The following is a 25,727-nucleotide window of genomic DNA, read 5'->3' as shown; positions in this document are numbered from 1 at the left end:
AACCACCTGGTTGTTGTTCCATCTCACCCATTTTTCGCCAGTTGGATGTTCAGAATGTCTTGGGACACTTCACTGAAAGCTTTGCTGAAATCAAGATGCGTTATGTCTGCAATATTCCCACATTCCACAAGGGAGGTTACCCAATCAAAAACCAAGATCAAATTAGTCTGGCCAGATAAATTGATAAATCCATGCTGGCTTCTACTAAGTACTCCACTGTCTTCAAGGTGCCTATAGAATGATATCTGTATGAGTTGCTCCAGAATTTTCCCAGCAAATTGAAGTCATATTAACTGGTCTGTAGCTCCCAGGATCCTCCTTGTTGGAGCCAGGGACAGCATTAGCCCTCCTCCAGAAATCCGACACTTTACCCGTCCTCCATGATTTGTCAAAGATAATAGACAGTAGTTCTGAGAGTTTTTCTGCCAGTCCTTATTACTCTAGGATGCAGTTCATTAGGCCCTGGAGATGTGAACACATTCAAAGAAATTTGGCCATTTGTTTATTAAGCTCAATCTTTAATCCTGACCCTTCGATTTCTACTTCATTTCTGCTTTTGGGAAAAGAGTGGGCTAAAGTAGAACTTGGCTTTTTCTTCATCATCTGTTACCAATTTGGCCTCCTCACTAAGAAGCTGAATCACCATGCCTTTTCTTTGTCATTTACTGAAAAAAAAAAAAAAATGGTGTTTTTAGCATCCCTTGATAGCCTCAACTCATTCTCACCTTTGGCCTTCCTGATGTCATCCCTGCACTTCCATGCCACCTGCCTGTACTCTTCTTTTGTCCCCTGGCCTTCCTTCTACTTCCTATACATGTCTTTCTTTGGTTTTATGTCAACTCAAAGTTTATTGTGGAGCCACATTAGTTTCTTTTGCTGTCTACTATCTTTTGTTTTTGCTGGAATTGTTTGCAATTGTGCCTTTAAATTTCCTTTTTTTTAAAAACTCCCACCCATCTTGCCTTTTCCCCTTAAGGTCACTTGTCATAGCACCTTACTTACCATTGTTCTACATTTATTCAGATCAGCTTTCCCAAAATCCAAAGTACACATACAGCCATACTGCATTTTTGTGTCCTTTAAAATCGAGAACTCACATATGTTGTAGTCACTTTCCCTCAGAATTTCTATTACTTCCACTTTATCATTCTTATTAGTCAGTATTAAGTGGAGGACAGATAATCATCTAGTTCCTTCCTCCACTTTCTGCTGAAGAAAGTTATCCTCCATACATGACAAGAACTTCTTGGAGGGACCACTTTTGACAGATTTTGTCTCCCAGCAGGTATTGATAACTGAAGTCCCCCATCGCTGCCACAGCACACTTCCTTGAAATATTGGTAAGTTGCTTAACAAAAGTTTAATCCTCCTCTTCTCTTTGATTGGGTGGTCGGTAGTAGACTCTGGCTATCCTGTTCCTTTTCCAAATAGGACTTGCCAACAATGACTGAATGTCAATACCTACAACTACAGGATTTGTTAGTGTCCTGCTTTGGCCTGGTAGCTTTCACAGCTACAGCATGTTCATCATGTCTGGAAGCTCAGCCAAAGCAACCTCAGGATCTGTGTCTATAAATGCTTACACTGAATCAATATGAAATACAGAATTTTAGGCAGGGATTAAATTGTCCAGTTCTGTCTAAACTGTGGCTTCAGAGTATACCTGTTGCATCTGTGGATCTTAAGCTACAATCTTTCAACAAAAACTTGTTTCACATGTAATGGATATTGCAAGAGCTCTTTAAATAGGAGCTGTCTAATTTAGCTCATTGCTGGTGGTGCAACAGAGCTAATGCTCCTTTTAAACGTATGTTTTGGCAATATTCAGCAGTTGATTTCTGAGGAGAGGAGGTTATTGTATTAGAAGAGTCTTTCATATTCACTGATCTATGCTTGCTTTTGCATTTCCAGCAGAAATGGATTCTCCAAGCCCTCTTGATAGTTAAAAGACTGACATTACAATACTGGAAGGATAAACACTCATCTCCTATAACGCAATGGATCACAACCTTGTAATCCTTTCAGCACTTTTGAATAGGGGCATACAGAAACCACCTTCAAATGAATACTTATTTAAACAACTGTTTTTGCTGAACCCAATGTAGCAGATTGTATTTTCATTTACATGCATTTCGCATGTATCTATCACTGTGGATGTATACAAACCCATGTATGTATATTAAAAAACTAAAAACAAACAGTCAACCGAGTCAAATTGGACACAAATTAATTTGTGCTTGCCACATGAATCATAGGAGGGCTATCAAGGGCTTAACTGAAGACTGCTTGACTAGCCAGAAAGGCTAACTGGGAATAACTTGGGAAAGCCCCACTGGATGGCGCTGTGCGGCTGCAAGAACCACAGGCCAATGCCCCTACAAGCCAGCTGGGCTCCACGATGGAGCTCTTCCCGGTCTCTTCAGCCGCAGGACCAGCCCAGGCAGCCGGGCAGTCGGTTCAGTAACAGAATCCCTGAACGTTCCCTGCTACTGAGCAGCAGGCTGGCACGCTGACAGGATCCCTAAGCTTTCCCGGCTATCCAACAGCGGGGACAAACACTCAGACACTGGGGCTCCGCTGGGCAGGGACCCTGGCGAGGGGATGGGCTCTCTAGACTGCAGGAACATGCACTTCTCGCCCACCAAGCCCGAGCTGCTGCCACACCAAAAGCAAAGCAAAGCAAAGCAAAGCAAAGCAAAGCAAAGCAAAGCAAAGCAAGCGGACACAGCTGAGAGCTGCTCAGTCAGGCTGGCAATCACAAATAACAAAAGGCTGACTATCTTTCTGACAATGGTATCTCTTATCAAGCGGAGGGAGATATCTGCCACATCTCCCCAATTAAGTGAATGTGAGAACCCCATCACCATTCTTTGTGTGAAGTTATGAAACTGAAATGCAGTTCCTCCTTATCGAGCAATAAAAGGGCATCTTATACTCTGCACTCTGGGTCATTTATACCATGCTCATATGAGACACCTAAGAAAATAAAACAGTGTTGGAGGCTGTAGGCTGGATGTTCGAAATCACGATGATTAAACAGGGACACAGCATCATGTCCCGATCCTTTCAGCGGTACAACAGAAACCGACACTAACAGCAGCACCCCCAGCTGATTTCCTCCATTGCTTCTCAGGTTATACTGACAGAAGGTTTCAGATATTTATAATGCCACAAAAGGTGGCACTCTTTCGCACTCTGTAAGCCTTCCTTTCAGCACAATCCCAAATCTGTGCACGGTGTGCTTCATGCATTCTTCCCCAAAGCCATGCTGCATACAGAATAGGAATGGAAGCTTTTGCTACACAACAACACACAGCTACCACCCAATACGCTTGCAGAAGGGAAGGAGAGGAAGAGACCTTCAGTTTCTGAAGGAGTAGCACTCTCTCTAACTGGTTCAAGGCTTTGGACTGTTCCCCACTATATAAATCCAGGCTGTTGAGAAGATATGGAGAAATCTGTGAAAGACAGTCACATATATGGGTTGAAAAAAGTAAAAGAAAACTCAGCTCAGAGAGAGAATCACTGCAACAACGCGAAGAATGAAATCAAGGCACACAGTGCAGGACCAGCAGGACAAGAAGACTGAACACCAGGGCCCCCGCCAGCCGAGAGGAGCCGCCGGGCGAGCAGTGGAAAACCCCTGCGCAGCTTTGCTCAGGCAACCCACCCGGCCTCTTCCTGCGCGGGCCACACCCACCCCTGGGACCACGTGGCCGCAAGGGAGGACGGCTCTGTGGGCTGAGCGCACACCACCAGAGCTCCTCCTCCTGGTACCGATCCAGCTCCCACAGCACTGGCCCTGCGGATGCAATCCTCAGCCCGTACTTCCCAGGACACGAGGGCAGGGCAGCCTTCACCAACAGGGTCCCTTCCACATGTGTCCAGACTCTAATCCTGGAAGCATCCAGGCCACTAGGCATGCCAGCTGGGGCTGATGGGTGTTGGCTCTAGGGACCCACCGGCACAGCCTGATCTAAGAAGAACCATGTGCATCCACCCTGTGGCCCTGGATCTTTATGCTGCTTAGAGAAAGGTGAACAAATGCGTGTTGTCAGCATCGTCACTGCCATCACTGTTGCTGCTGCAGTCATATTCCACATTTTTTCCTCTTTCAAAAAACCCAAGGCAGCTTACATGCTTCTCCACACTCCATTTTTATCCCCATAACAACAACCTGTGAGGGATGTTGGGCTGAGATTAAATGACTGGCCCAAAATCACCTGGCGAGCTTCCCGACCGAGTGGGGATGAGAACCCGGATCTCCCTGTCTGACATGCTAACTGCTAGGCCACGCTGCCTCTCGGGATCAGACGGAACATTCAGTTTCCTAAAGAGGCAGTTTTTTCTGTCTTGTACATATAAAATGCATCAATATATGAGAAAGTGTTAGTTCTGAATATTGTCATGATTCTTTTTAAGTTCCTCGTATCATGAGGATTGGTGTAAGCCAAATAACAAATTCCTAGTACCCTGTTCACTAGAGGCACCTTGGGAAAATGTTAAACAGAGGTGTGGCTGCCTAACTCTTAAAAAAAACAAAAAACAAAAAAGGGCCATATGATACTGTGTCTTATTTATCACATGGATGTGGGTAGGGACCTGTTCTCCCCTGCAGAGGAAGGCAGGACGCGCTCCAACGGAGCAAAGCTCAGGGATCCCAGGTTCCATTTAGATGCCAGGAAGCACCTCCTGACAGTCAGGACCCCGAGGGTGTGGAATGGGCTCCCACGGGAGGCGGTTCAAGCCCCATCGGTGAGGGTGCTCAAGGATAGGCTGGACGTGCGCATGGTGGGCATGTGGTGAGCGGAGCGGGCTGGAGCCGGGGGTCAGACTAGATGGCCCGGGAGACCCCTTCTGACTTGCTCTGTTTCTATGTTATCACTGATCCAAGACACTGTATAAGGTGGGATAGGGTGGTTTATTAAGAATAAAACTTACTCCCCAAAAAATTAAATAAATAAACAGAATGTCAACAAAGAAAGGAGGAAAATGAATTTTAAAAAACAGAGTGTCAGAAAAACCCTTATTAAAGGTGCTGCAAAGTGCTGCTGCAGAAGCGTTCTTCACCACTCCTGCTCATACGATGGTCAAGAGAGAACTGAACGAAGAGGTGGCCCCCTCCCCTCCCCTCCCCTCCCAGCAGGGAGCGCCACCCTTTCTGGGCCCAGCAGCACATCGAGAACTGCAGCAGCGGGAGCAGCTCCTTTCCTACCGCGACTGCCACCCCACCCACAAACCAGACTCAGCCGCAGCAGCAGGGCAGAACAGGAGGCCACAGGCACATGAGCCGGGGAGGGGAGATCAGGAACACAAGCATCACTGCATGCATTCCTATCTCTGTGACGTCCTTTTAAAGCAAGTCTGTGACGCACACTCCGCTCCTCTACCTTGCTGGGCTGCTTGGCCAGGAAGGGAGTGGCAAACACTGACACGTTTCGAGATTCCTCTTTCGCCTGTCATGTACTTTGTGGGATTGTTTCCTCCGTGGTTCCTACTGGTGCGGAGGAGAGTTTATTGGCACCGCGGTGCCTTCACAGGTGCTCTTGTGTCTGCAGACACCCCACTGGAAGTCACAGTCCTAAGATATGGGCAGCTTCTCTTCCCGAGAGGGAGCCGCTGCGGCCAGCTCCTTCCTTAAAACTCTTAAGATTCCTGAACCTGGCGCTGTACAGGCGCGGAAGCAACAGAAGCCACTGCACAGAAACCACAAAGAAGCGGTTTAATGACTGAAAGAAGCAGCCGCTGTGCTTGGCAGGAGGCACTTTCCTACAGTCTCTGGGCTCAGTGGAGCAGCTGATGGTTGATACACGCAGGTAGCAAGAGTCAGAAACTACCAAATTTATCACTGGATAAACCTGCATGGCATTTTTTACTGTGCCACTGGCGTATCTGTGAATTTGCCTCACTGCTAATTGAAAGCATTCATTTGGTGAGCTGTCCCCACCCCACCCCTGCCCCGTACTGCAGCTACAAGTAAATGCTTAAACGCAAGGAAGCTGACAAAGGAAAAAACAGTAGTTTGGGTCTTACCTTCTTTATATTAGCGCCCACATAACTTTTAGGCTCTTCTTTAAACTGAGGTAATCTGAAACAATATGAGCAGACAAAATGATCAAGGACGGGGAACCACAGAGCCCTCTCTTATCTGACAGCAAGCAGTTCCAGCTGCAACTCAGAAGACTTCCTCTCTTGTGCTATTCCGCTGCCCTCTTCTGATCAAAACTAACGTTGCAGAGCCAATGTCAGAAAAAGCATGACTTTTGGTGATTCATTTGGCTGGAGTTCAGAGCTGTGGCTGGAAATGACATTCCCAGAAAGTGACTGTCAATGCCAGGTCACCTGATGGATCATCTTCTCTCTTAAGATGGTACAACTACAGTGCAAACTTCTTGCTTCTATGCAAAGCACACAAGCAGTGTTGGGGAGGGGGGAGCTTTCTGGCCGACTTTTTTCCAGCCTCACACAGAAGCTGGACTGCACTCATTTTGATCCCGTTGCTCCTTGAACTGCTGGAATGCTGATGAACAGCCTATGCTATCAAAGCAGAACAACCAGTTGATAGCAGAATGCAAGTACAATGCTATACAGAAAAAGATTTCGTTAGTTCTGATCCAGTCTATAGTGAAACTATTAATGCCAAGCCATTCAAGTCCCCACCCCCCTGCACTATTTCTGTCGCCACTGCCCTTTTCCTGGGGTCAAGGCACTTTCATCTTAATAGAATTAGCTTGGTGAGTGCCTATTCTTTCCACGCTGCCGTCAAGCCCAGGGAGCTGACCTGGCACCTTGTTGCAGCACTGGGCTCCTCCAGGCAGGACAGGCAGGTAATTTCGACTGGGCATGGGGTCAAGGGCCAAGCACACATTCTCCTTCTTCATCCTTGCTGGGATCTTGTGTGGCTTATGGCTGAGTATACTGCAGTCTGAACTAGCACAGCTGCCTCACATGCCCACCTTTGGCTAACATGCAATTTAACACCACTCACGTGAAAACTCTGATGGAAATAGCTTTTCAAAGGCTCTGTTTGGCAAAACATCAGAGGAAGAGGTGGCTCTTCAATGCAAGTAGGTAATCAATGATAAAAACTATGCGTTGCAGACTTCTCCTGCCGCCTTCTATACATCCAAGTGCGATCCTTGTGATCTGGAATTCGAGGCTTTTGGACTTGGGCCAGAGCAAAGTATTAAGGGACCATAAAAGGCATTCATGGTGGGATCACCAAAACCCCTTTACAAGTCTTCCCATTTTCTGGAGCAGTAAAAGCCTTTTTTTCCCCATTAGACTGGCCCTCAATGCTGAATGACAGGCGTCTAATTTTACTTAATCTGCATTCGGTTTCATATTAGCTTATATTCTCCTGCTTGGTTTAATATAATCCTGCACTTTTCCTTGCTCAGAACAGGAGATAATGAGACAATGCAGCCTATGCATGGTGAACATCCATTTTGGGAAGAACCACCACGCTGTACAAGGATCCAGCAATGCTTCATCTAGATAACTTTCTGGGCGGTGAACACATACACACATGTGTGCTTGCGCGTGCACACACGCACTTGGAAGAGAGGGATCTTTCTGTCCTCAAAGAGCCATCTGAGCAGCACTGAGACAAACACAAAGAGGTTTACCTTGTGAAGAGCAGCTGCACCATGTCGACCAGAGTGTGCTCTGCAGATTTTCTCAATAACTCTGAAGACAAAAACAAATAACACAGGTGTCATTACTCAGTCTGATATTATCTAGAGGCTTCCCTATGTATACTCCCCTCCAAGTGTTGTTTACAAAGGATTACTGAAAATTTATTAAAACCAGATCCAGATTCAGAAGTGCAGCACAACGGGTGAAGACACACTAAGTGGCGCTGCAGAGCTGAACAGGGATGGTGGGTGGTGAGAGACAGTCAAGCTGCTGGAAAGAAAGTGGCACACCAAACCCTGTTTTCCTGAGTAAGCTGTGACTCTCAGTGGCATAAATGCAACCTACTTTCTACCTGCTAAAGTCCCAGCACACAGATTGACAGTAGACAGCATTCTCATTATTTCCTAAAAGCCATTCCCCATTTGTGAAAGTTTGGGATATGCTGGCTTGCACTGAAAACCTACCACTAAGCCTCATCTCAAAGCAGATACGGAAGCAGGACTGCATGATCTCACAAACGGACTCATTCGTGAGATGCGCTCCAACTGGAGTGAGGAGCAGAGTCCGCAGGACCTGAAAGAAAATAAATCAACATGACATTCACACACACACACACTGAGGACATTCCAAGACCAGTGTCAGGCAGTATAAAAACTGAGGAGGAAGCAAACGCAAGGGAACATTTGGCACATACAACTGATGTCTGCCATTACAATTACCAGGACAAACAATACTTTGTTGCATAAGATTACTGGGTTCCACACCCCCGTCTCTACTGCATCAAGAAGATCTAGCTTTGGCCACAGAAAACAAATGACAGAAATCCCCCACCTGAGACCAGTTAAGGACTATTTGCACAGAGAAAACTTAATTCAGAAACCTGTGCTATGCACTTAAAAACACAAGTAGCACTAATGCTGCAGCGAGGCCTTGGGCGCCTCTTCCCCAGTGCGGCTTGCACTGAATAGCAGGCCCAGGAGGCAGGCGTGAGGGGCTACAGCGAGACGGCTTTGCTCCACGTACCTGTAAGATTTTCATCAGAACAACTTCATCACTTGCAGGGTCTGTGCCCACGAACCGAGCATGCGTAACAGCATCTGCCATACTCTCCATTCCCTCAGCTGTGCCCTCATGGCTGGCATCTGCACAACAAAGGGCACGTTTTGGCAAGGCCACGCCAGAGAAACTGGGCCCAGGGCAGAATTCCTCACTCGTCCTTCCATGGCCTCCACTCCCCTTCCTTATGTCAGACCAAACCCGGAGCACCAGCATCCGGCCGAGAAACCCAGCGGGCTGGTGGCAGAGACGGAACTCCTTCGGTTCCTTCACCGCAAGCTCAGCATGTTTCTATGCTGGGCACGCGAGAGGCTTGTCCGACTGCACGGCCAGGACACAGATGCAGTGAGGGGCAGCCGGCCCTCGCTAGCCTCCACGCTAGACACGAGGGAGGGAGCACAAGCTCCCGTGCAGCCAGGACTGAACCCTGGATCTGCTTCCCATCGCAAAAGGTCTTTGCTCACAGAAGATTTTGTGACTCACCCCCACACAGCACAGCTCCCCCTTCAATAGGTTCCCCCATTTCCAGGGGGGCAGAAGGGCTGCTATGGGGAGGAGGGGCCAGGAAAATTTGATTCGACAAACCTAAATTGCACATGCCTAAAACTGGATCCAACTCCCCCACCTGGAAATACAGTGGGCTGCTGAGGAGGGACAGGCGTTCCACGCCTCCACCAGCAGCCTGCTTGGTTTCGGCACTAAATGAGGCAGGGGGCCCTCTCCACTGCCCACCCAGCACACAGTCGCCATGGGCTGCCGGGGAGGACCACTGTGTTCCACCCCTCCCTCAGACACCCACGTGGTTTCTGTACTTAGTGCTGAGAAGGCAAAGTGCTCTTCGCCATGCCCACTAAAGGAGGGGCCAGTCTGGCCCACTTACTCACCTGGAAGAGCATCCTACTATCTAGGTGGCCAGGTGTGTAGTGAAAAATGAAGCTGCTCAGGTCTGTACCTTCATTTAAAACAGGAGGATTTTCGCCCTAGTTCAGATACCACGCTCGAAAACAGGAGAGTGACGCCTGCCATCAATTAGTGAGACGGGCTCTCCGTATTGCGTCAAATCTCACGCAGCTCAAAGCCCTGCCCAGCACACACAGAGGGTTTTCCAAACCTCCCTGCCAACAGGGAGCAGAGTGAGGTCCCAGGCAGCTGCTTTGCCGAATGCATCCAACTATGAGCTCACCCAGGTATCAGTGGGCATCGTCTAAGGTAGGGAAAGCACTTTGATTCCAGCTCCCTGTACTGCTTCAGGTGCATAAACTCTGAAGTAAAATATGGCAATCCTGGGTGACTCTCCCTCCACCAACTACAAACACAAGACTTGAAGGAAACAAGACGTTTCCTGACCTTTCTTTTAAAAAGAGCCCTCTCTAGCTAAAGCTTCAGAACACGTGTGTGCCACACCCATTCAACAAAAAGACAAGGAAGCTCAAGGATGCTCATTTTCAAGAGCACTTAAAGAATTCATTTTTAAAGACCAGAATATCCAGGTATCAGGCACTCTGAGTCACTCATCTACTCACCCCTGGCTAAACAGCACAGGCTTGCACTTAACTGATGGCCATCACAAGGCCACTGAGCTCAGCAACCTTTAGCTGGAAAGCAGCAGTGCCCTGGGACTTCCTGCCTGCGAAATGCCCGCAGCATGGTGGCTTCACAGTTCAGTTACAATACTTCAGAGTTTATAGATATGCATTGCTCATCCAAGCAAGAGCTTTCTGAAGCTTAAGCTTTAGCTGATATTGAAAAGGAAAACAATTGTTCTAGACCCATACCTATTAGTGCATATGACAGGAACTTATTGACTGAGGTCAGAGCCAATCCAGTGATGGGACCCGTCGTATCTTCTGAACGGATAACTTCCAAAAAAGGTCGAAGAAAGACAATAGGCTCAATTGCTGAAAGTTCTGGAGCAAAAGATAAAACATGACATAATGAAAGGTATATATAATCACAAGACTAAAGAAAACATCTTATCCTGTGAAGGAGATGCGAGTCTGACAGATTTGCATTGTACTGTGGGCAATTTATTTATATAAACAGTTCACATAAATTAAACACTTCATACAGAAATGTAAAAAGGTAAGTCCTACCTGTATTTTAACGCAACAGAAGATGGTAGGGGAGGGTGGAAATGAGTATGAGAGCTTATGAAACTGGGTATTTCAATGAACTGATGATCCGAGTGCGCTCGAACCCTCCCGCCCACGTTTCAGTTTTAAGAACTCTGCCTGTACAAACTGCCTTACTAGGAACAGGCATTTTCACTGAAAGCAGTTAATGTATTCGATCATCTCACACACCATATGCATTTACAAGTTAATGCATGAAGAGGGGGAAGGAAGAGAGATAGGAAGGTAGTTCCTGCACGTGAGAGAACGTAGGAGGAAGGCGGTGCCATGGATGCGCAGGAAGCAACGGCAGTCTGCTCCGGCTCACAATCTCAGGTGAGCTCCTTCAGGACTTAGTCTGATTTGCGGTCTGTGAGAACTACATTCGAGTGTCCCATAAGCCCCTCCACCTGACACACACACACAAGCTGCACTGGCCTACTGGGCAATTTATGTGGATACGGGGATAGTACAGAGATATCAAAATGGCCTGCCCTACAGGGTTGGTGTAACAATTATTGAGATATATATTTCTGAAGGCCTTGAAAGACAGTGAAATGCTAATCATACAGCTGTGCTAAAGCTAAATTTGGCATACTTACACTGAAGTACTCTGAGGCTCATGATTAAAATGACTGAGGTTTTATTCTTTCCAGAAGCAACTTCTGACTGAAAAGCGTTAAGTCACTTACAAACTCACTTGCTCACTAAAAAGCAAGGAGGTTAAAAAGTTAAGGCTCTCATAACTTCTAAGTCATGCAAGCAGTTAACATATTCCTCCTACAAGGGATACTCCCAGTTATGTCAGAATCAGGGGTGCCATTTGCTGCGGCCAAGATTGGCCTGCTTTACATATCACACGCTGACAGGGGCTGAATGAGACGGATTGTGTCCTTCTGGCCAAGCAGTGCTGGCTGGAACCGCTGAGCTTTGGATGCTGAGCGCAACACGGCGGCAGCAAAATAAGTGCTGCCCATGGAGATCTTGCTGTCGTCCAGATGCCATTCTGTCCCAAGGGCTTTTGTTCGGAATGTGGATGAAAACAGGGAAGTTATCAAAGTGAGGATTCTTGCTTCTCACCTTGGCTTATTACATTTGAAGGATTAAATGCCCTCAGATTTGAAAGACCTTCACGGAAGTGAAGTTTCAAGTAATGCCCCCTGCCTATTTGGAGGGGAGATTCTTTGGTTTGCACCCACAACAACTCCCAAGCAGGGGTTGGCTGTGCAAAATGGAGCCCTGGGCACTGCAGCTCATCATGGGTTAAATAATCCATAGAGAGGCCCAGCCATGGAACAGCACAGAAATAAACAAACAAATAAAAATAGACAGGAAACAAGTAACATCGACAACAACCAACAATGAGCTGCACCATCTCCTGGAAACCTGGCCACTGTGATTCCAATGATTAAATCAGCTGCAGTTGGGCTATTTGTGGGTTGTTTAATGTAAGATCAATTTAGTCAGTGGTCACGGAATGCTCGGGGGAGTTCCTCTTATAGATCACTCACTGGTTAAAGAACAGTGAGTGGGAATAAACGGCAATTTCTCCCAGTGCTGCAAGGTCACCAGTGGGGCCCTGCAGGGTGAGGACCAGCGCCTTCCAACCTATTCATGAATGATCTGGAGGAAGCAGTGAAGTGACCAGGTTTGCTGGTGATACTAAACTACTTAAGGCGCTCCAAAGGGACTGCTCCCAGCTGGGAGAATGGGCATCAAAAAGGCAAATAACGCAGTTTAACAAATGCAAGTGTAACGTGTACATCCAAGCAAGAAGTGTAAAGTTGGTAAAAATCCCAACTTCAAGTATACCCTGGTGGAACCAGCAGTGACTGAGCAAGACAGGGATCTTGCGGGTGGGCATGAATGATCTGGAGGAAGCAGTGAAGTGACCAGGTTTGCTGGTGATACTAAACTACTTAAGGCGCTCCAAAGGGACTGCTCCCAGCTGGGAGAATGGGCATCAAAAAGGCAAATAACGCAGTTTAACAAATGCAAGTGTAACGTGTACATCCAAGCAAGAAGTGTAAAGTTGGTAAAAATCCCAACTTCAAGTATACCCTGGTGGAACCAGCAGTGACTGAGCAAGACAGGGATCTTGCGGGTGGGCAGCTCAGTGAAAACGAGCTCAGCATGCAGCTGCTGTGAAAAAGGCAAAATCCATGCAAGGGATAATTGGAAAAGGAATAGAAAATACAACTGAAAGAGCTTAGTCCCTTTGTACAAATCTTTAGTATTGCCATACCTAGAATACTGTGCTCAGTTTGGGCCACCTTATCTGAAAAAGGACATTACTGAGTTGGAAGAAGCACAGAGAGGATCAATGAATATGATCAAGGCACTGCGGCAGCTCCCCTGTGAGGCAGGGCAACAGCAACCCGGGGTCATCCCATCAGGTTGCCTGGGGGAAGCTTAGGACAGATACAAAACATATATAGGAATTCACTGCCACAGGAAGGTAATTTGGATGGCTTTAGAGGGGGATTGGGCAGATTCATGGATGAGGCAGCTACAGGTGGCTACTAGTCTCCCTCCCTTACCAGAGGTGACGGGCCTGCATGCACCAGTTGCTGAGGAGCTGTGCCCTTGCGTGCATCCCACCCGGGAGTTCCCGTGGGCAGTGGCTCTGACACCACGTATCCTGAGTGCTGGACCAGACGGACTTTGGTCTGACCCAGCAGGGTTTTTCTTATGCTCTTGAGACTGAAAACTGGCTGGTTCTTCTTAGGACGTGTTGCAAAAGGATCAATAAGAACTGAATAATGTGGATTTGCTGAGCTTTGCCAGAGACATCTTATGCTGTAATTTCTATTGCCTGAAGTCACAAACAAGAAGGCCTTGGTCCTACTCGCTGGGATCCTGCTCTCCTGCTCCTAATTAGCCTTCAAACTGAGAGGTTCCAAGCACGAAATTACAGCCTCTGCAGTGCCTCTAGGACACAGTGGTATGAGAGCAGAGGACGTGGCACACTGCCCCTTGGCTCCATAGGGACCGCCATCAACCACACCACAGCCAGAGTCTTGCTGGCTGAGGATCAACCCCAATTTTGGGTTCTGGTGATAGCAATATTTAAGCACACAGGGGATACATGGAACCTTCTATTTGAGAATGTCCAAAAATAGATATTGGGGAGAATATGAAAATCCGCATACTGTATTTTGATAACTAAGAAGCTTGACACTGTTAAACAGGGAATTAAGGGGGCAGAAGGCAAGAAAGAGTTAATTTAACATAGTATGTGGCTTTCCCTAACAGTTTAAACACATGCTGCAACCGTGACTTAATTTCACACTAGTTTGCTTAAGCAGAAAACGCAATCAACTGACAGAGCCACAGAGAAAAGACAGCCGTTTCACACAGTGACCTCACCTGCTCGGTTCTCTCGACAAAGCAGTGACACATTCTGAGGAATCACAGAGCCTTCCAAAAACAGTCTGCACATTGAAAACGATATGAAATACTGCCATGCAAACGGCATGCAAGAAAATCTGCATCTTGTTTAAAAAGCCAAGCCAAACTGGTGCTCACATTTATTTCATCACTGAGGAAGACATGCACCTCTCAAAGGAAGAAATCTAAAGCAACAGACATCTTGGTCTTTTCCTTATAGGATAACCACAAAGAGGCATGCAGCCAATAAATTCATAACAACAAAGGTCACCTTCAAATGAGCAAAACCAATGTAAAAATGAAATAGTTCACTAAAAATTAATAGCACATGCAGCATGTGGTGAAACAAACTGATGTAACACTGGGGTCCTCAGCCCTTTTGAACATATCCAAGAAATTGCTGTGGATATCAGCACAAAAATGCTTCAACCGTGGATCATGCTTTGGCACCTGTCTGTAACGTCTAAAGATCTTACGCTGTGTCTTATTCAGCAAAAGCCTGTCATATCTACTGGACATCATTGTCAAACAGTAAAGCTCACTTTCCCTCCACGCACCGTCAGGAAAATCCTATCTGTGATTAATAACATCTCAACTACCAAAAATGAACTCCAGCAGGCAAGTTCATCCAAATGTGAGATGAAATAAAGAAAAAGTAAAATTTTAAAATCTGATCAACTGAATATAAATTCCACCAAACTGAATTAACTCTAAATCACTATTCAGGTGTCCAGGATTAAATCAAAGTCACTTAAGCATATTGCAGATTGCAGAATTAAAGACTAATATTAATCTTGGCCGTTTTGGGTCAAAGAACAGTTCCTGCGCATACAACAAGAGCCAGAGGGCAGCACGGGAAAGCCGAAGTAAGAGTAAGAAGATTGATGAGGAGTTTTTCATGAAGTCTGGGACTATCTGCCCCCCACACACATGGGGCAATGAATCCCCAGTAGGCTGGCTCATACCACCACTCCACTACAAATATTTTGGGCAGCTGAGGCTCACATAGCTAATACCCATTCACTATTGTTTTAACTGATAACCAGTGCTGGTGACACCCCCAAAGACCAAGAAAGGGCAGCTGGTTTGTTTGGTCTCCCAAGAGAGAATAAACCTCATAAATTATGGCCATTTTAATGGACTTGCCTGCACAAATAACTTCTATAATGAATTTTCTAGTCATGGAAAACGATGTTTTTTTTCTGTCAACAGTGAAAAACGTTAATAAAACAGGAGACATATCATCATTATTTGTTTGGTAAAACTGAGAAAAGTCATTTATGATGTTAGCAAGATTATTACTATTTTCAAAGCTACCAAAGTGTTTTAAGGAACAATTTTACTTAGGTCATGATATTAAATATCACCAAGTAAGTACGTGCAGCCTTCTCCCTGCAGGTTTTGTGGAAAAAAACCCTCTTCTATTACATTGTACAGCAACATTTGAGAGAGTCAGGCAGAGGCAGCTGCCTGTAACAATCCAAGATTCTGAAGCAGGGGCCTCAAAGTGGTATGGGCAGGCACTGATACACCTGTGGCCATCTGCAAACAGGTCCCCAATGTGGCGCTTACAAGCATCCATTTTTATATTTGTTCTTTTTAAAATATTGATCTATATCAATTGTACACAACTTTTTAGCAATTATATACAGGCATCGGCAGAAGAGACCAAATGCTTAAATAAATATCCATTTCAAGGTGGCAACTATATGTCACTACTTCAAGTGTTGAAAGTGCTGTACGTCCCTCAATGACAGTAGCTGAGTGCTTACTTTTCTAATTTTGCATATCAGTCTTTTAGCTGTCAAGAAGCAGAAAATCCATTTACCCTGATCATTTGTTAATTTCAGAGAAACCTGTGAATAAAATAATAGAGCATGCGCATTAGTGAATATTAAGGAATGTCCCAGTGCAAAACCTATCTGTGGAATAACCTGCTCCTGGGAAGAATTAACTATTGGACTTTTCCAAAACCTAAAAGAAAAGTTAGCTGCCAGCAGTTAGTAGAATTAGTCAGTCACTTATTACAGAGACACCGTGGTGTCCCATAAACACAAACCAAAAAAGATGCAGCCTAAGGTCAAGGGCATGACAAGCGCACACCAAGAAGTAATCCACCACTCGGGGATTTTGTGGTGGCTCCCACAGCAGTCCCCGAGCTCCCGAATGAGGCCAGGGTCCAAAAGCCAGGCACAGCTGCCCCCGAGTCCTCTCTGCTTACACGCTTTGTCCCAGCGTGTTCCACCTTCCCCACACCTCTCCTCATCCCAGGCATCTCACCTGACCAGACGGCGCCCCACTTTGCCCATCTAATCCCACAGCACCCCTGGCTGCCCAGGCCCAAGCTGCCATCTCTTTGCCATTATCGCCCCCTCTCCAATACGTCAACATCTTGGCTCCTTCCCTAATGGGATAAAGAATTCATCCCACTTTTTAAAAAGATATTGACCAAGTGTGTCTCTTCAATTAGAAGAGACCACCTATGGAATGCACTCCCCAGAGAGGTCCGCCTGGCGCCATCATTATTTGTTTTTCGGTGCCAGGCTAAGACCTTTTTATTCAAATATTTTATTACTGGTTTAATTTACTGGTTTTAAATTATTGCCGAGATGCTCCAAAATTTTTAATGTTATGTGATGGTTGTTTATTTTTCCTTGTAAGCCGCCCTGAGGCTTTCTGCGATGGGGGCAGCATAAAAATGTTATAAATAAATAAATGTCTGCCTTTTTACCCTCTGCCTCCAAATGTTTATCATTTCCTCTCCGTCTCCAGAACTTGCAGAGGATGCCACAAATTCCCTTTCCATTTTCTGTGTAGCTGCTCTTGGTCCTCTACAACAGGGGTGCGTGCAGCACATGCCCCCATGCGCTTCACCTGCCCAGGATCCTGTTCAGAACTGCCAGGACAAGGGCGGAGGCTTGAACATCACCCTGGCATGACAATCTCATGCAAGATCCCTGGGAGGGAGGGGCCCAGTCTCCCCCCCCCACCTCAGGAAGCCCAGCCAGGACAATCCATTCCGGTTAGCAGCAGGAGAGCAGCAACTCCAGTGGGCTCAGCCCTTCTGCTCCCACCCTGAAACTATCAGGAGTGCTGGGACGGCAACACCAGAGCAGCAGGCTTTTCCTGGGCTGGGGCGACCACATGCCCCACGGAGGGCACCGCAACTCAACAATCTGGCTTCCACCCTCTGCACATCCCTGAAACATCCCCGTGAGCACATTGCTGAAGCTCAGAGAGCCATTTGCTCGATTCCCTCAGTGCCCCGGGGGCCCAAACAAAAACTATATATTCAGCTGGTTCTCCAACTTCCTCTCAAAACAGCTCATTTTGTTTTTCTACAAAGAAAATCATTTCTTGTGTTTCTCAGTTGCCTTTGGCATTCCTAAGGGTTCTGTTCACAGGCTCCGGTAGTGCTCCCTACAGCTCTTTACATGGGCAGATGCTGCTTTCAAATCTCAAAAAGAATGCTTCACTGATTTATACTCTTTTGTACCTAGTTTAATAAAAATACTGTGCTTCTAAATTTCATCTGAATCTGCTGGAAAAGAAAAGAGAAAGCAGGAGTAGGCTCAAGACCCTCCTACCCAAATTATTGTCACTGTTATTATTACTACTGTTTGTTTGTTTCATTTCTCTTATTTATTTCATTTCAGCAGAGGCACGCTGAGTAGTTTAAAGAACCCACAAAAACAAGTAATAAGTAATAAACTTAACATAAAATCTGAAAAAGTAAAGATTTAAAACAGGTTAAAATAGCTGAAACCAGACGATAAAAACAAACAATACAGAAATATCATGAGAAAGAGTGACTCTGCAACGCCTGGTGATCCCTCTCAAGCCCCTGGGTGGCTGAGCAGGTCATTAAAAGTTTCAGAAAGGAGGGCAGCCTTACCCGGGCACTGAAAAGATGGCAGACTGAGCACCCACTGGGCCACGCTAAGGAGGTTATTCCAGAGATGGGGAGCCACCACTGAGAAAGACCTCCCCCTAGCTGCCGCCTTCCACACTTCTCTCAGGGTTGGCATTCGTATCACAAGTAACACGGCAGACATTTTACAGTTCAGTGTTGGAGCAAGCAATAAAATACTTTAAAAAATGGAAACCGGGCAGGCAATGCTAAGAGCACATCCACAAGAATGCAGCGTGAGCGAATAAGCTTGTGCAGCCACATTCAGAAAGAACGTATTGTTGTGAAGAGCAGCCCTTTGGTGGGATTCCTATTTCAGCGGATGAAACAGCAAATATTTCTGGCACAGAGCAACTGCCTCTGGGTGTAGGATTTCTAGAAGAAAGTGACAGAAACGCACAGCTTAGGTTCCTTTCCAGCTCAGACTAAACTACAGCACACGCAGCAACAACACGTGTGTCTGCATATTCCAATCTGGGACTAGATCTCAGACAGATGCAGGCAAGGTGAAGACGATTTTAGTTCTACGCCTCTCAATAGCTGATAGCTGAAGCAGGGGGTGATGGCGATGCTCATGCACAAAACTATCCATCCTTGTCCACTGCTCACCCCATGGGCTTAATTCCACTGCATAGGTGATAACTGTATACAACATAGTTGACACAATTAAAGCTGTCATGAAAAATTCCCAAAAATTGTCCAAGGATGACACCTAACCCCCATCATACCTATGCTATAATATGTGAAGCACAGTAATCTCAAAGATTCAGGACTATCTGTGTGTTTGCTGGGCATGATGGAGCAACACTGGGAAGCTAGTAAGAAGACTTTTCGCACAATAAGAAGGAATTACAAGAAACTGGCACGTGAAGTGGACATAACCCTTAAATAACCTGGAGACCACGTGACAGAAAAAACATGCCTGCCATCCCAACCGATCAGAGGGCCACTGGCAGCCCATCCACGCTGCCCACTTGGATTCACGCGCCACCTCAGCAAGGGCTTGTTCCAGTGCTGGAAACCAACCTGGGTACAGAAGCTGCATCCAGCCGTGCACTGTCTCAGATGTGCCAGACTGAAGAAAAAGGGTATCTAAAAATGTGGCAGGTGAATTCTTTACTTGGTGTGAGACGAGAGTGAAAACACATTTTAAAGAAATACAGCCATCCTTGCCTGGCCCTTTTTGAACCACTTAAAATAGTCATCTCCACAGCAATTCCCTTCTGGCTGCAACACATTTAACTGAATGGTTCTTTCATACGTTGCCCAAAGTGAAGACTTAGCTACATTCAACAATGCATGAAGATCTATTGTTTGCCTTTTGTTTATACAGTGTCCACAAAGAAAAGTTGAAGAGCTCTCCCAAGGGAAAAAAATATTAAAAGCCTCAAAAGACTTTTTATTTAAAGAACAAACCATGTTGCATTGCATTTTCCTTTATAGCAAATATTAACAAAGAAAAAAGTTTTGACTAATTCTAAATCTTAGGTCAGTTATTCAGCATAGCCAAGATAAATTCTGAGTAAAATTCAGCCTTAGGATTTTTAAAATTTGGTTTTGAGTCCTACACTATTGTTGTCCAACAGACAAACTGAAAATATGTCTTTCCGGTGCTTTACTCTGTTATTGTTAAATGTACAAATAAAATGATTTGTTAGAAGTAAATTCTGTAACGTATAGAGTACAGTAAATCTACAAGAGGCATGACCCATCATTGTTTCACAATGCTTCTCTTCAGCATCATAAAATGGTGCATGGGGATCACTTATATAAAAATTGCAATTAGTCAAATCAACAGCTCATAACTACAACATGATCTTGCCTTCCACCACCCACCCCAGATTTATTTCCGCAGAGACCTAACACTGGGTGTGGGCGTGTAACCTTCATAAACCAAATTATCTAAAAACGCCCATTAATTCAGAGCAGCTAATTTCTCTTCAGGACAAAATCATTCTTACTAAATATTTCCCACAGGTTTATTAAGTGCATTAAAAGTTCTCCTTATGTTGGACTTCATACCCTCCTGTGCACGTTTGCTTGCAAGAAGTCGCACTGTGTTCAATGGGTCCTGTTTTCAGTTCAGTGTGCCCAGAACTGGACCAATGCCTCAATCCAAGATTAGCACCAAACTATCTTCCATACCATCTTAGAATAAATTTTTCAGATTGATCCTAAATTTTTATATCCTGTGTGAAAAACCAAGCAACCCACTAATCATACACTGCCAAATAAGAAGAAGCAGAACAGGTGTTCCTCTCAAAAGGAGGAGGAAACAGGTTATGTACTTAAATTGGATTATCTTTACAGCTGCAACAGAGTATACCACTGCCACATGCTTAATGGACTGTATGTAAGTTCTGCCTTCATTGCTCCTCCTAAGAAAGGATTAGAAGCCCTGAAAGGTCTAATATATTTATTAGACTAGTAGGTCTGTTTGTTTATTTAATTTCATTTATACCCCAGCCTTTAAAATTCCCAAGGTGGGTAATACCTATATTAAAATTATCAACCATAAAATAAAGGTAACAACCCTCTAAAATTAACCATCAGGACAAAAGCAAATAATCAACTAAATCCACAACAGCAGATCTAGTTCTATTCCTTGCAGCGGCAACTAACAGCTCATAAATGCCATTGTAAACAAATGGGTCTTAGTCTGGTGCCAAAATGTTAGTAAAGTTGGTGCCAGGCATGATCCTCGAGGAAGAGCATTCCAAAGTCAGGGAGCCACCCTGGAAAAGACCCTGTCTTATACCACCCCTGGATGTCCTTCCCCCGGTGATGGGACAGTGGGACAGGCTTCTCCCATCATGGTCAAGGCTGGTACAGGAAGAGGCAGTTCTTAAGTTACCTGAGTCTGAAGCTGGTTCGGGCTTTGTGAGTCAGCACCAGAACCTTACATTCAGTCTGGAAACAGAGAGGCCACTCATGCAGCTCTTTCAGGATGACTGGTGCATGATCCCTACCAGCCCCTACATGTTGTAGCAACCAGAACTTCCATACTGTCTGCAAGGGGTCTGTGTGTAAAGAGCATGTACCATTCTTCATCTTTACGGCAATTCAAGGTTTCAGTCTTCATATTTAGATTTTCTAAGACATTGTTCTCTAATTTAGTTAGGTAAGGAGTGGCTTTAACTTCCCCAAATTCAAAAGCCAAATAAAAATTACATTCTGTTGTTCATATCTCCCACTCATATGCAAAGTTATTCATCTGGTCAAAATAATATGTGAATTAGAAACTGATGTCTTCCTCAATCAAGCCATCAAGCACGTTTGATTTGCTGGGATATTATGCATGCCTTCAATTCATGGTGGTGTCACGTTTAGGGTGCAGTCACATATAGATTCAACTGGGAGTAAATCCTGCTGAACACAACAGGCAGGGGCATCTTTTGGTAGGTAACTGTAGGATTGCCCTGTCAGCACACAAACATTTAAACTCGCTTAAATTAATTCAAATCACCTTTCAGCCATGCCACTGCATTACCACAGCACACAAGTATTATGGAGAAGTCCCTTGTAATGTTCAGGAGAAAACACAGTTACAGGAATGCTACTATTTGAGGTAATAAGGAAAGCTGTTTAGACCGCCATGTACCACATAATATAGGCTCTCACAGAGGAACTGTTTCTGTGTATGGAGCAAAATTTGCCTTCCCATAAAGCACTTTAGAGATGAGGCAGTTTTGCATGCTGCTGTGTCCACAGTCCATTCTGTACACACAGGGTCCGTCCCATCCAGCAGGATTGCATCAGACTCCTGGAATGCTGAAGTCCACATATTTGCCATTCAGCATGAAAACTGCTTTTCAAGTTCAATCAGCTATAAATGTTGCTTTGTTTTAATTTTCCACTGAACTTCCTGGAACCTATTATCAGACTGTCAGAGATGTATATTTAGCAATGGCAACATGGCCTTTTTGCCATTGCTCCACTGCTAATGTCACCTCCAATAAACAGAAACATGTAACCTGCCCAGCAAAAGACACTTGACTTTTGACAGTTGTTTACAACCAGCACTTCAAAGCTGATGAAGATTATGTCTAGTTCTCCATTTTGTATCTGTAATCCCCAAGAACAAGGAGGAAAGCCTTTAGCACTCACACACTTCCCAAGTTCACATGCCTAAAAATAATTCCTCTATTTATAAAACTAACTGCTTTTCAAGGTCCTCTCACCCTGACCAATTCTTGCTTGAAAAGTTGCATTCATTCAGTGCAAGCATTCAGAGATTAAGCAGATTTCCACAGAATGCCCCTTTTGGCTACAGGTATTCTACCACAGGTTTATTTCAAGGAATGCAGGAATCACAGAATAACAGACACAGGAAAATATCAAACTGAAATAATTTCAAAAATATCAAATGGAATTGCATATTTTATCAGAGCAGGGGCAATATTAATGAAGAAGTGCTGACAAAAGCTTGGAAGGGAACATTTCCAACATTAGAGGAACACACCTTTAGAGTTGAGTGCGTTCAGGAAATAAGCAAGAAAGAAACATGGTTACCCTCTTCTAAAAGAAAGACAGTATACTGCTAGGGAGAGAAATAACTGATACTTTAGCCATACAGAATTTCACCTCCATGTTTAAAAGATATTATGATTAAAATCCTGCTGCACAACCAAATTCTCTTTCTATATTTGTCTTGTTCAATTTTCTCTGTTACTGTTTTTAATTTAAATTGTTATAAGCTTCATTCAGTTGGCTTATGCTAAAGTATAAATTCTATTACTTTCCAATAAAGTTTTTCTTAGTATTGAAACCCAGTCAGCAATTTGATAACAGATACTACCATGAAAAAATTCAGGTTTTGTGTATCTATTATTATTCTTCTTTCTGCTGCTGCTGCTGCTACTATTACATTGCATTTATATCCCAACTTGCTTTCTCTTGCAGGGAATTTAAAAGGTTCTCCTGCTTTGCATTTTATCCTCACAAGCAGCTTGCAAGATGGATGAGGCTGAGAGTTTGCGACTGGCCCAAAGTCACCCGGCAACTTCCAGATCTCCCTGGTCCAACAGTCCACACCACACTGACTCTTAGAAAAGCAGAAGTGTATTACATTTCTGAATTTGAAAGGCATACTGATCATCTTAGGTAACTGGAATGCAAAAGAAAGAAACAAAGCAGAATCAAACATTGTGGGAAAATTTGGGCTAGGGGTCAGAAATAAAGTGGGAGAATGACTCATTAAATTCTTTCAATCTCTTTTTTGAAAATGCATACTTCATGCAACTGATCAGAGGACTGCATATATGAACAGCACCAAATGGTTAAAATAGAAACCAGATCTATTTGCAATTAAGTAGTCTAAGATGGAGAGGCTGTATTTTTGCTGCCAAAACAAAACCAGGAGCAGACTGCATTGGTGATAATGAACACTTAATATCACAAATCAGAATAAAGCTGAAAAGGATCACTAACAGAAGCTGAGTACCAAAATGCTACTTAAGTAACATTTCTAAGGAATGTAAAGAACATATTTGCACTACTGAACTCTACTGACTGTGAACCAGAAGCACCGTGGTCCGATACCAGAGACATTCTTAGGGTGGACTGCATAAAGAAAATTCTTGAAGCAAAAAGGGTAAAAAGGCCTAGAAGAAACACCCACGATTGCTAATGACAAGCAACAAGCAAAAGTAAAAGGTGACAGAACTAGGATCAAAATTCTGTTTGCACCTTTTAAGTGATTATCGCATGGAGACAAGAACAACTACTGCAGTGGTCATTACAAAGAAGTTGAAGAGAAAAACAAAAGAGGAAAAACAGGAGAACTCTTCCAGAAGATCTAAGGAATGTAAGAGAAATTTAGGAATGTTGAAATAACATTGTAAGATCAAGAGAAAATAGAGAAAAATGGAAACAATATATGGAAGACCTATATAGAAGAGGTTTTTTTTTTTAAATGCCTTCAAAGAGAAAGAACCTGCAGTATTAGAGAGTGAACACTGCACTCTGAAAGCCAGGATACCAACAGAACTATTCCATGCATCAGTACTGAATCAGTCCAACTTCTAATGAGAATATACCAGCAAATACGGAAAACAAAACAAGGGCCCACAGACTGTAAACTTTCAATGTGCGTTCCAATCTCCGAGAAAGGAGAAGCAAAAGAGTTCAGCAACTATACAACCATTACACTAACTTCCCATGCAAGCCAAGTCATGCTCAATGTGTTGCGGCAAAGACTATTGCCCTCTTTTTTTCCTTTTTTCGGACCACAGCAAACCCTTCCACTCTGTGCTAGGTATGGTCCTGAAAGAAAGGGGTGTGCCTCAGCACTTGATCACCCTGGTGAGTTACCTGTATCATTGGCAAGAAGCTACCGGAAGGACAGAATATGGAGAAACAGAATAGTTTCCCAGGCACTAGTTTCCTAGGCAAAGGCATCAGACAAAGGTGCATTTTATGCCCCTATCTGTTCCATGCATATGCAGAACACATCGTAAGGAAAGCTGGATCATGATCAGAGGAAGGAAGAATGAAAACTGGCAGCACATATCAGTAATTTAAGCTACGCAGATGCTACCATTTTACTGGCAGGAAGGGACAATGAACTGAAAGGACTCCCATTGACAGTGAAAGAAGAAAATGCAAAAGCGGGATTGCAGCTGAACGGGAAGAAAACAAACATCACAATTACAGAAGAATTGCAGAACTTCACTGTCAGCAATGGAGAAATTGAAATCGTGAAAGATTTTACATAGCTTGGCTCAGTCATCAGTTCAAAGGGGGACTGCAGCCAAGAAATTGGAAGAGTAAGACGTGGAAGGGCGGCAACGAAGGAATTAGGAAAGACCATCAAGTGTAAGGTCTTTCACTGGACACCAAGGCCAAGTTCATCCACGCTGTTGTCATCCTGATCACTACATATGGGTGTGACAGCTTCAAGGTCAAGAACACTGACAGGAAGAAACTGGATGCTTTCAAAACGTGGTGCCAGAAGGGAATTTACAAGTACCCTGGACTGACGAAAAACAAACAAGTGGGTCCAGAGCAAATCAAGCCGGAACTTTCCATGGAAGCTAAACCGACAAAACTGAAGCGGTTGTTCTTGGGGCACATTGTGGGAAGGCAATACTCCCTGGGAAAGACAACTGTGAAAGGCAGAAGAAGAGGAAGACCAAACACGAGACGGGTTGATTCCATAAAGGAAGCCACAATGGTGGAGTTCAGAAGGGCTGAGTTGTCAGAGATTAGTTGATGGTGTGAAAATAACAACAGTGCATAATTGCTAGAAGGCTGTCTGAATTTCATACAAATCCAAGAACAGGTATGCTGAAAATATCATAAAATAAATGTGCTTGTATGACCGTGAACATCACATTGGGAACCCTTCATGGATGCCACTGAAGATACCTGAAGTGCCATGGTGCCCACAGGGGTCCCTGACATATACCATTTCCTTGCCCAACCTTCTCAGCTGATTCAAGAGGATGCGATGTGATCAGCTCAGAAGGAGGAGGGCTAGAAAGGGCATGTGCATCTAAGTGACTCTAGGAGTGAATGAATGGCGTGGAGAGGGTGCGCATGTGTGCCTATGAACGGTCTGAATGGCTCCATGCAAATCAGATTAGCAGTGTTTTTTGATAAAGGTACCATTTCTCATTGCC

The 25,727-nt window shown here is 44.7% G+C and overlaps 1 protein-coding gene across 6 annotated transcripts in view; it reads right to left on the bottom strand.

The window, feature by feature from the left end:
• The window catches only part of GBF1 (golgi brefeldin A resistant guanine nucleotide exchange factor 1), an 87,979-nt gene that overhangs the window by 41,734 nt on the left and 20,518 nt on the right, over positions 1-25,727 (bottom strand). For 3 of the 6 annotated variants that reach the window (XM_044420172.1, XM_044420173.1, XM_044420174.1), the window contains exons 3-8: positions 10,470-10,601; positions 8,662-8,780; positions 8,103-8,211; positions 7,629-7,689; positions 6,034-6,088; positions 3,360-3,458 (exon numbers count right to left, since the gene is read on the bottom strand). In XM_044420172.1, coding sequence (XP_044276107.1) covers positions 3,360-3,458; positions 6,034-6,088; positions 7,629-7,689; positions 8,103-8,211; positions 8,662-8,780; positions 10,470-10,601 — 575 coding nt within the window. The remainder of the gene's footprint in view (positions 1-3,359; positions 3,459-6,033; positions 6,089-7,628; positions 7,690-8,102; positions 8,212-8,661; positions 8,781-10,469; positions 10,602-25,727) is intronic. The other 3 variants (XM_044420175.1, XM_044420177.1, XM_044420178.1) reach the window with 1 other exon arrangement.

This window comes from Varanus komodoensis, unplaced genomic scaffold, assembly GCF_004798865.1.
Source record: "Varanus komodoensis strain SLA01 unplaced genomic scaffold, ASM479886v1 scaffold11, whole genome shotgun sequence".
NCBI lineage: Eukaryota > Metazoa > Chordata > Lepidosauria > Squamata > Varanidae > Varanus > Varanus komodoensis.
This window is presented reverse-complemented; position numbering and strand designations above follow the sequence as displayed.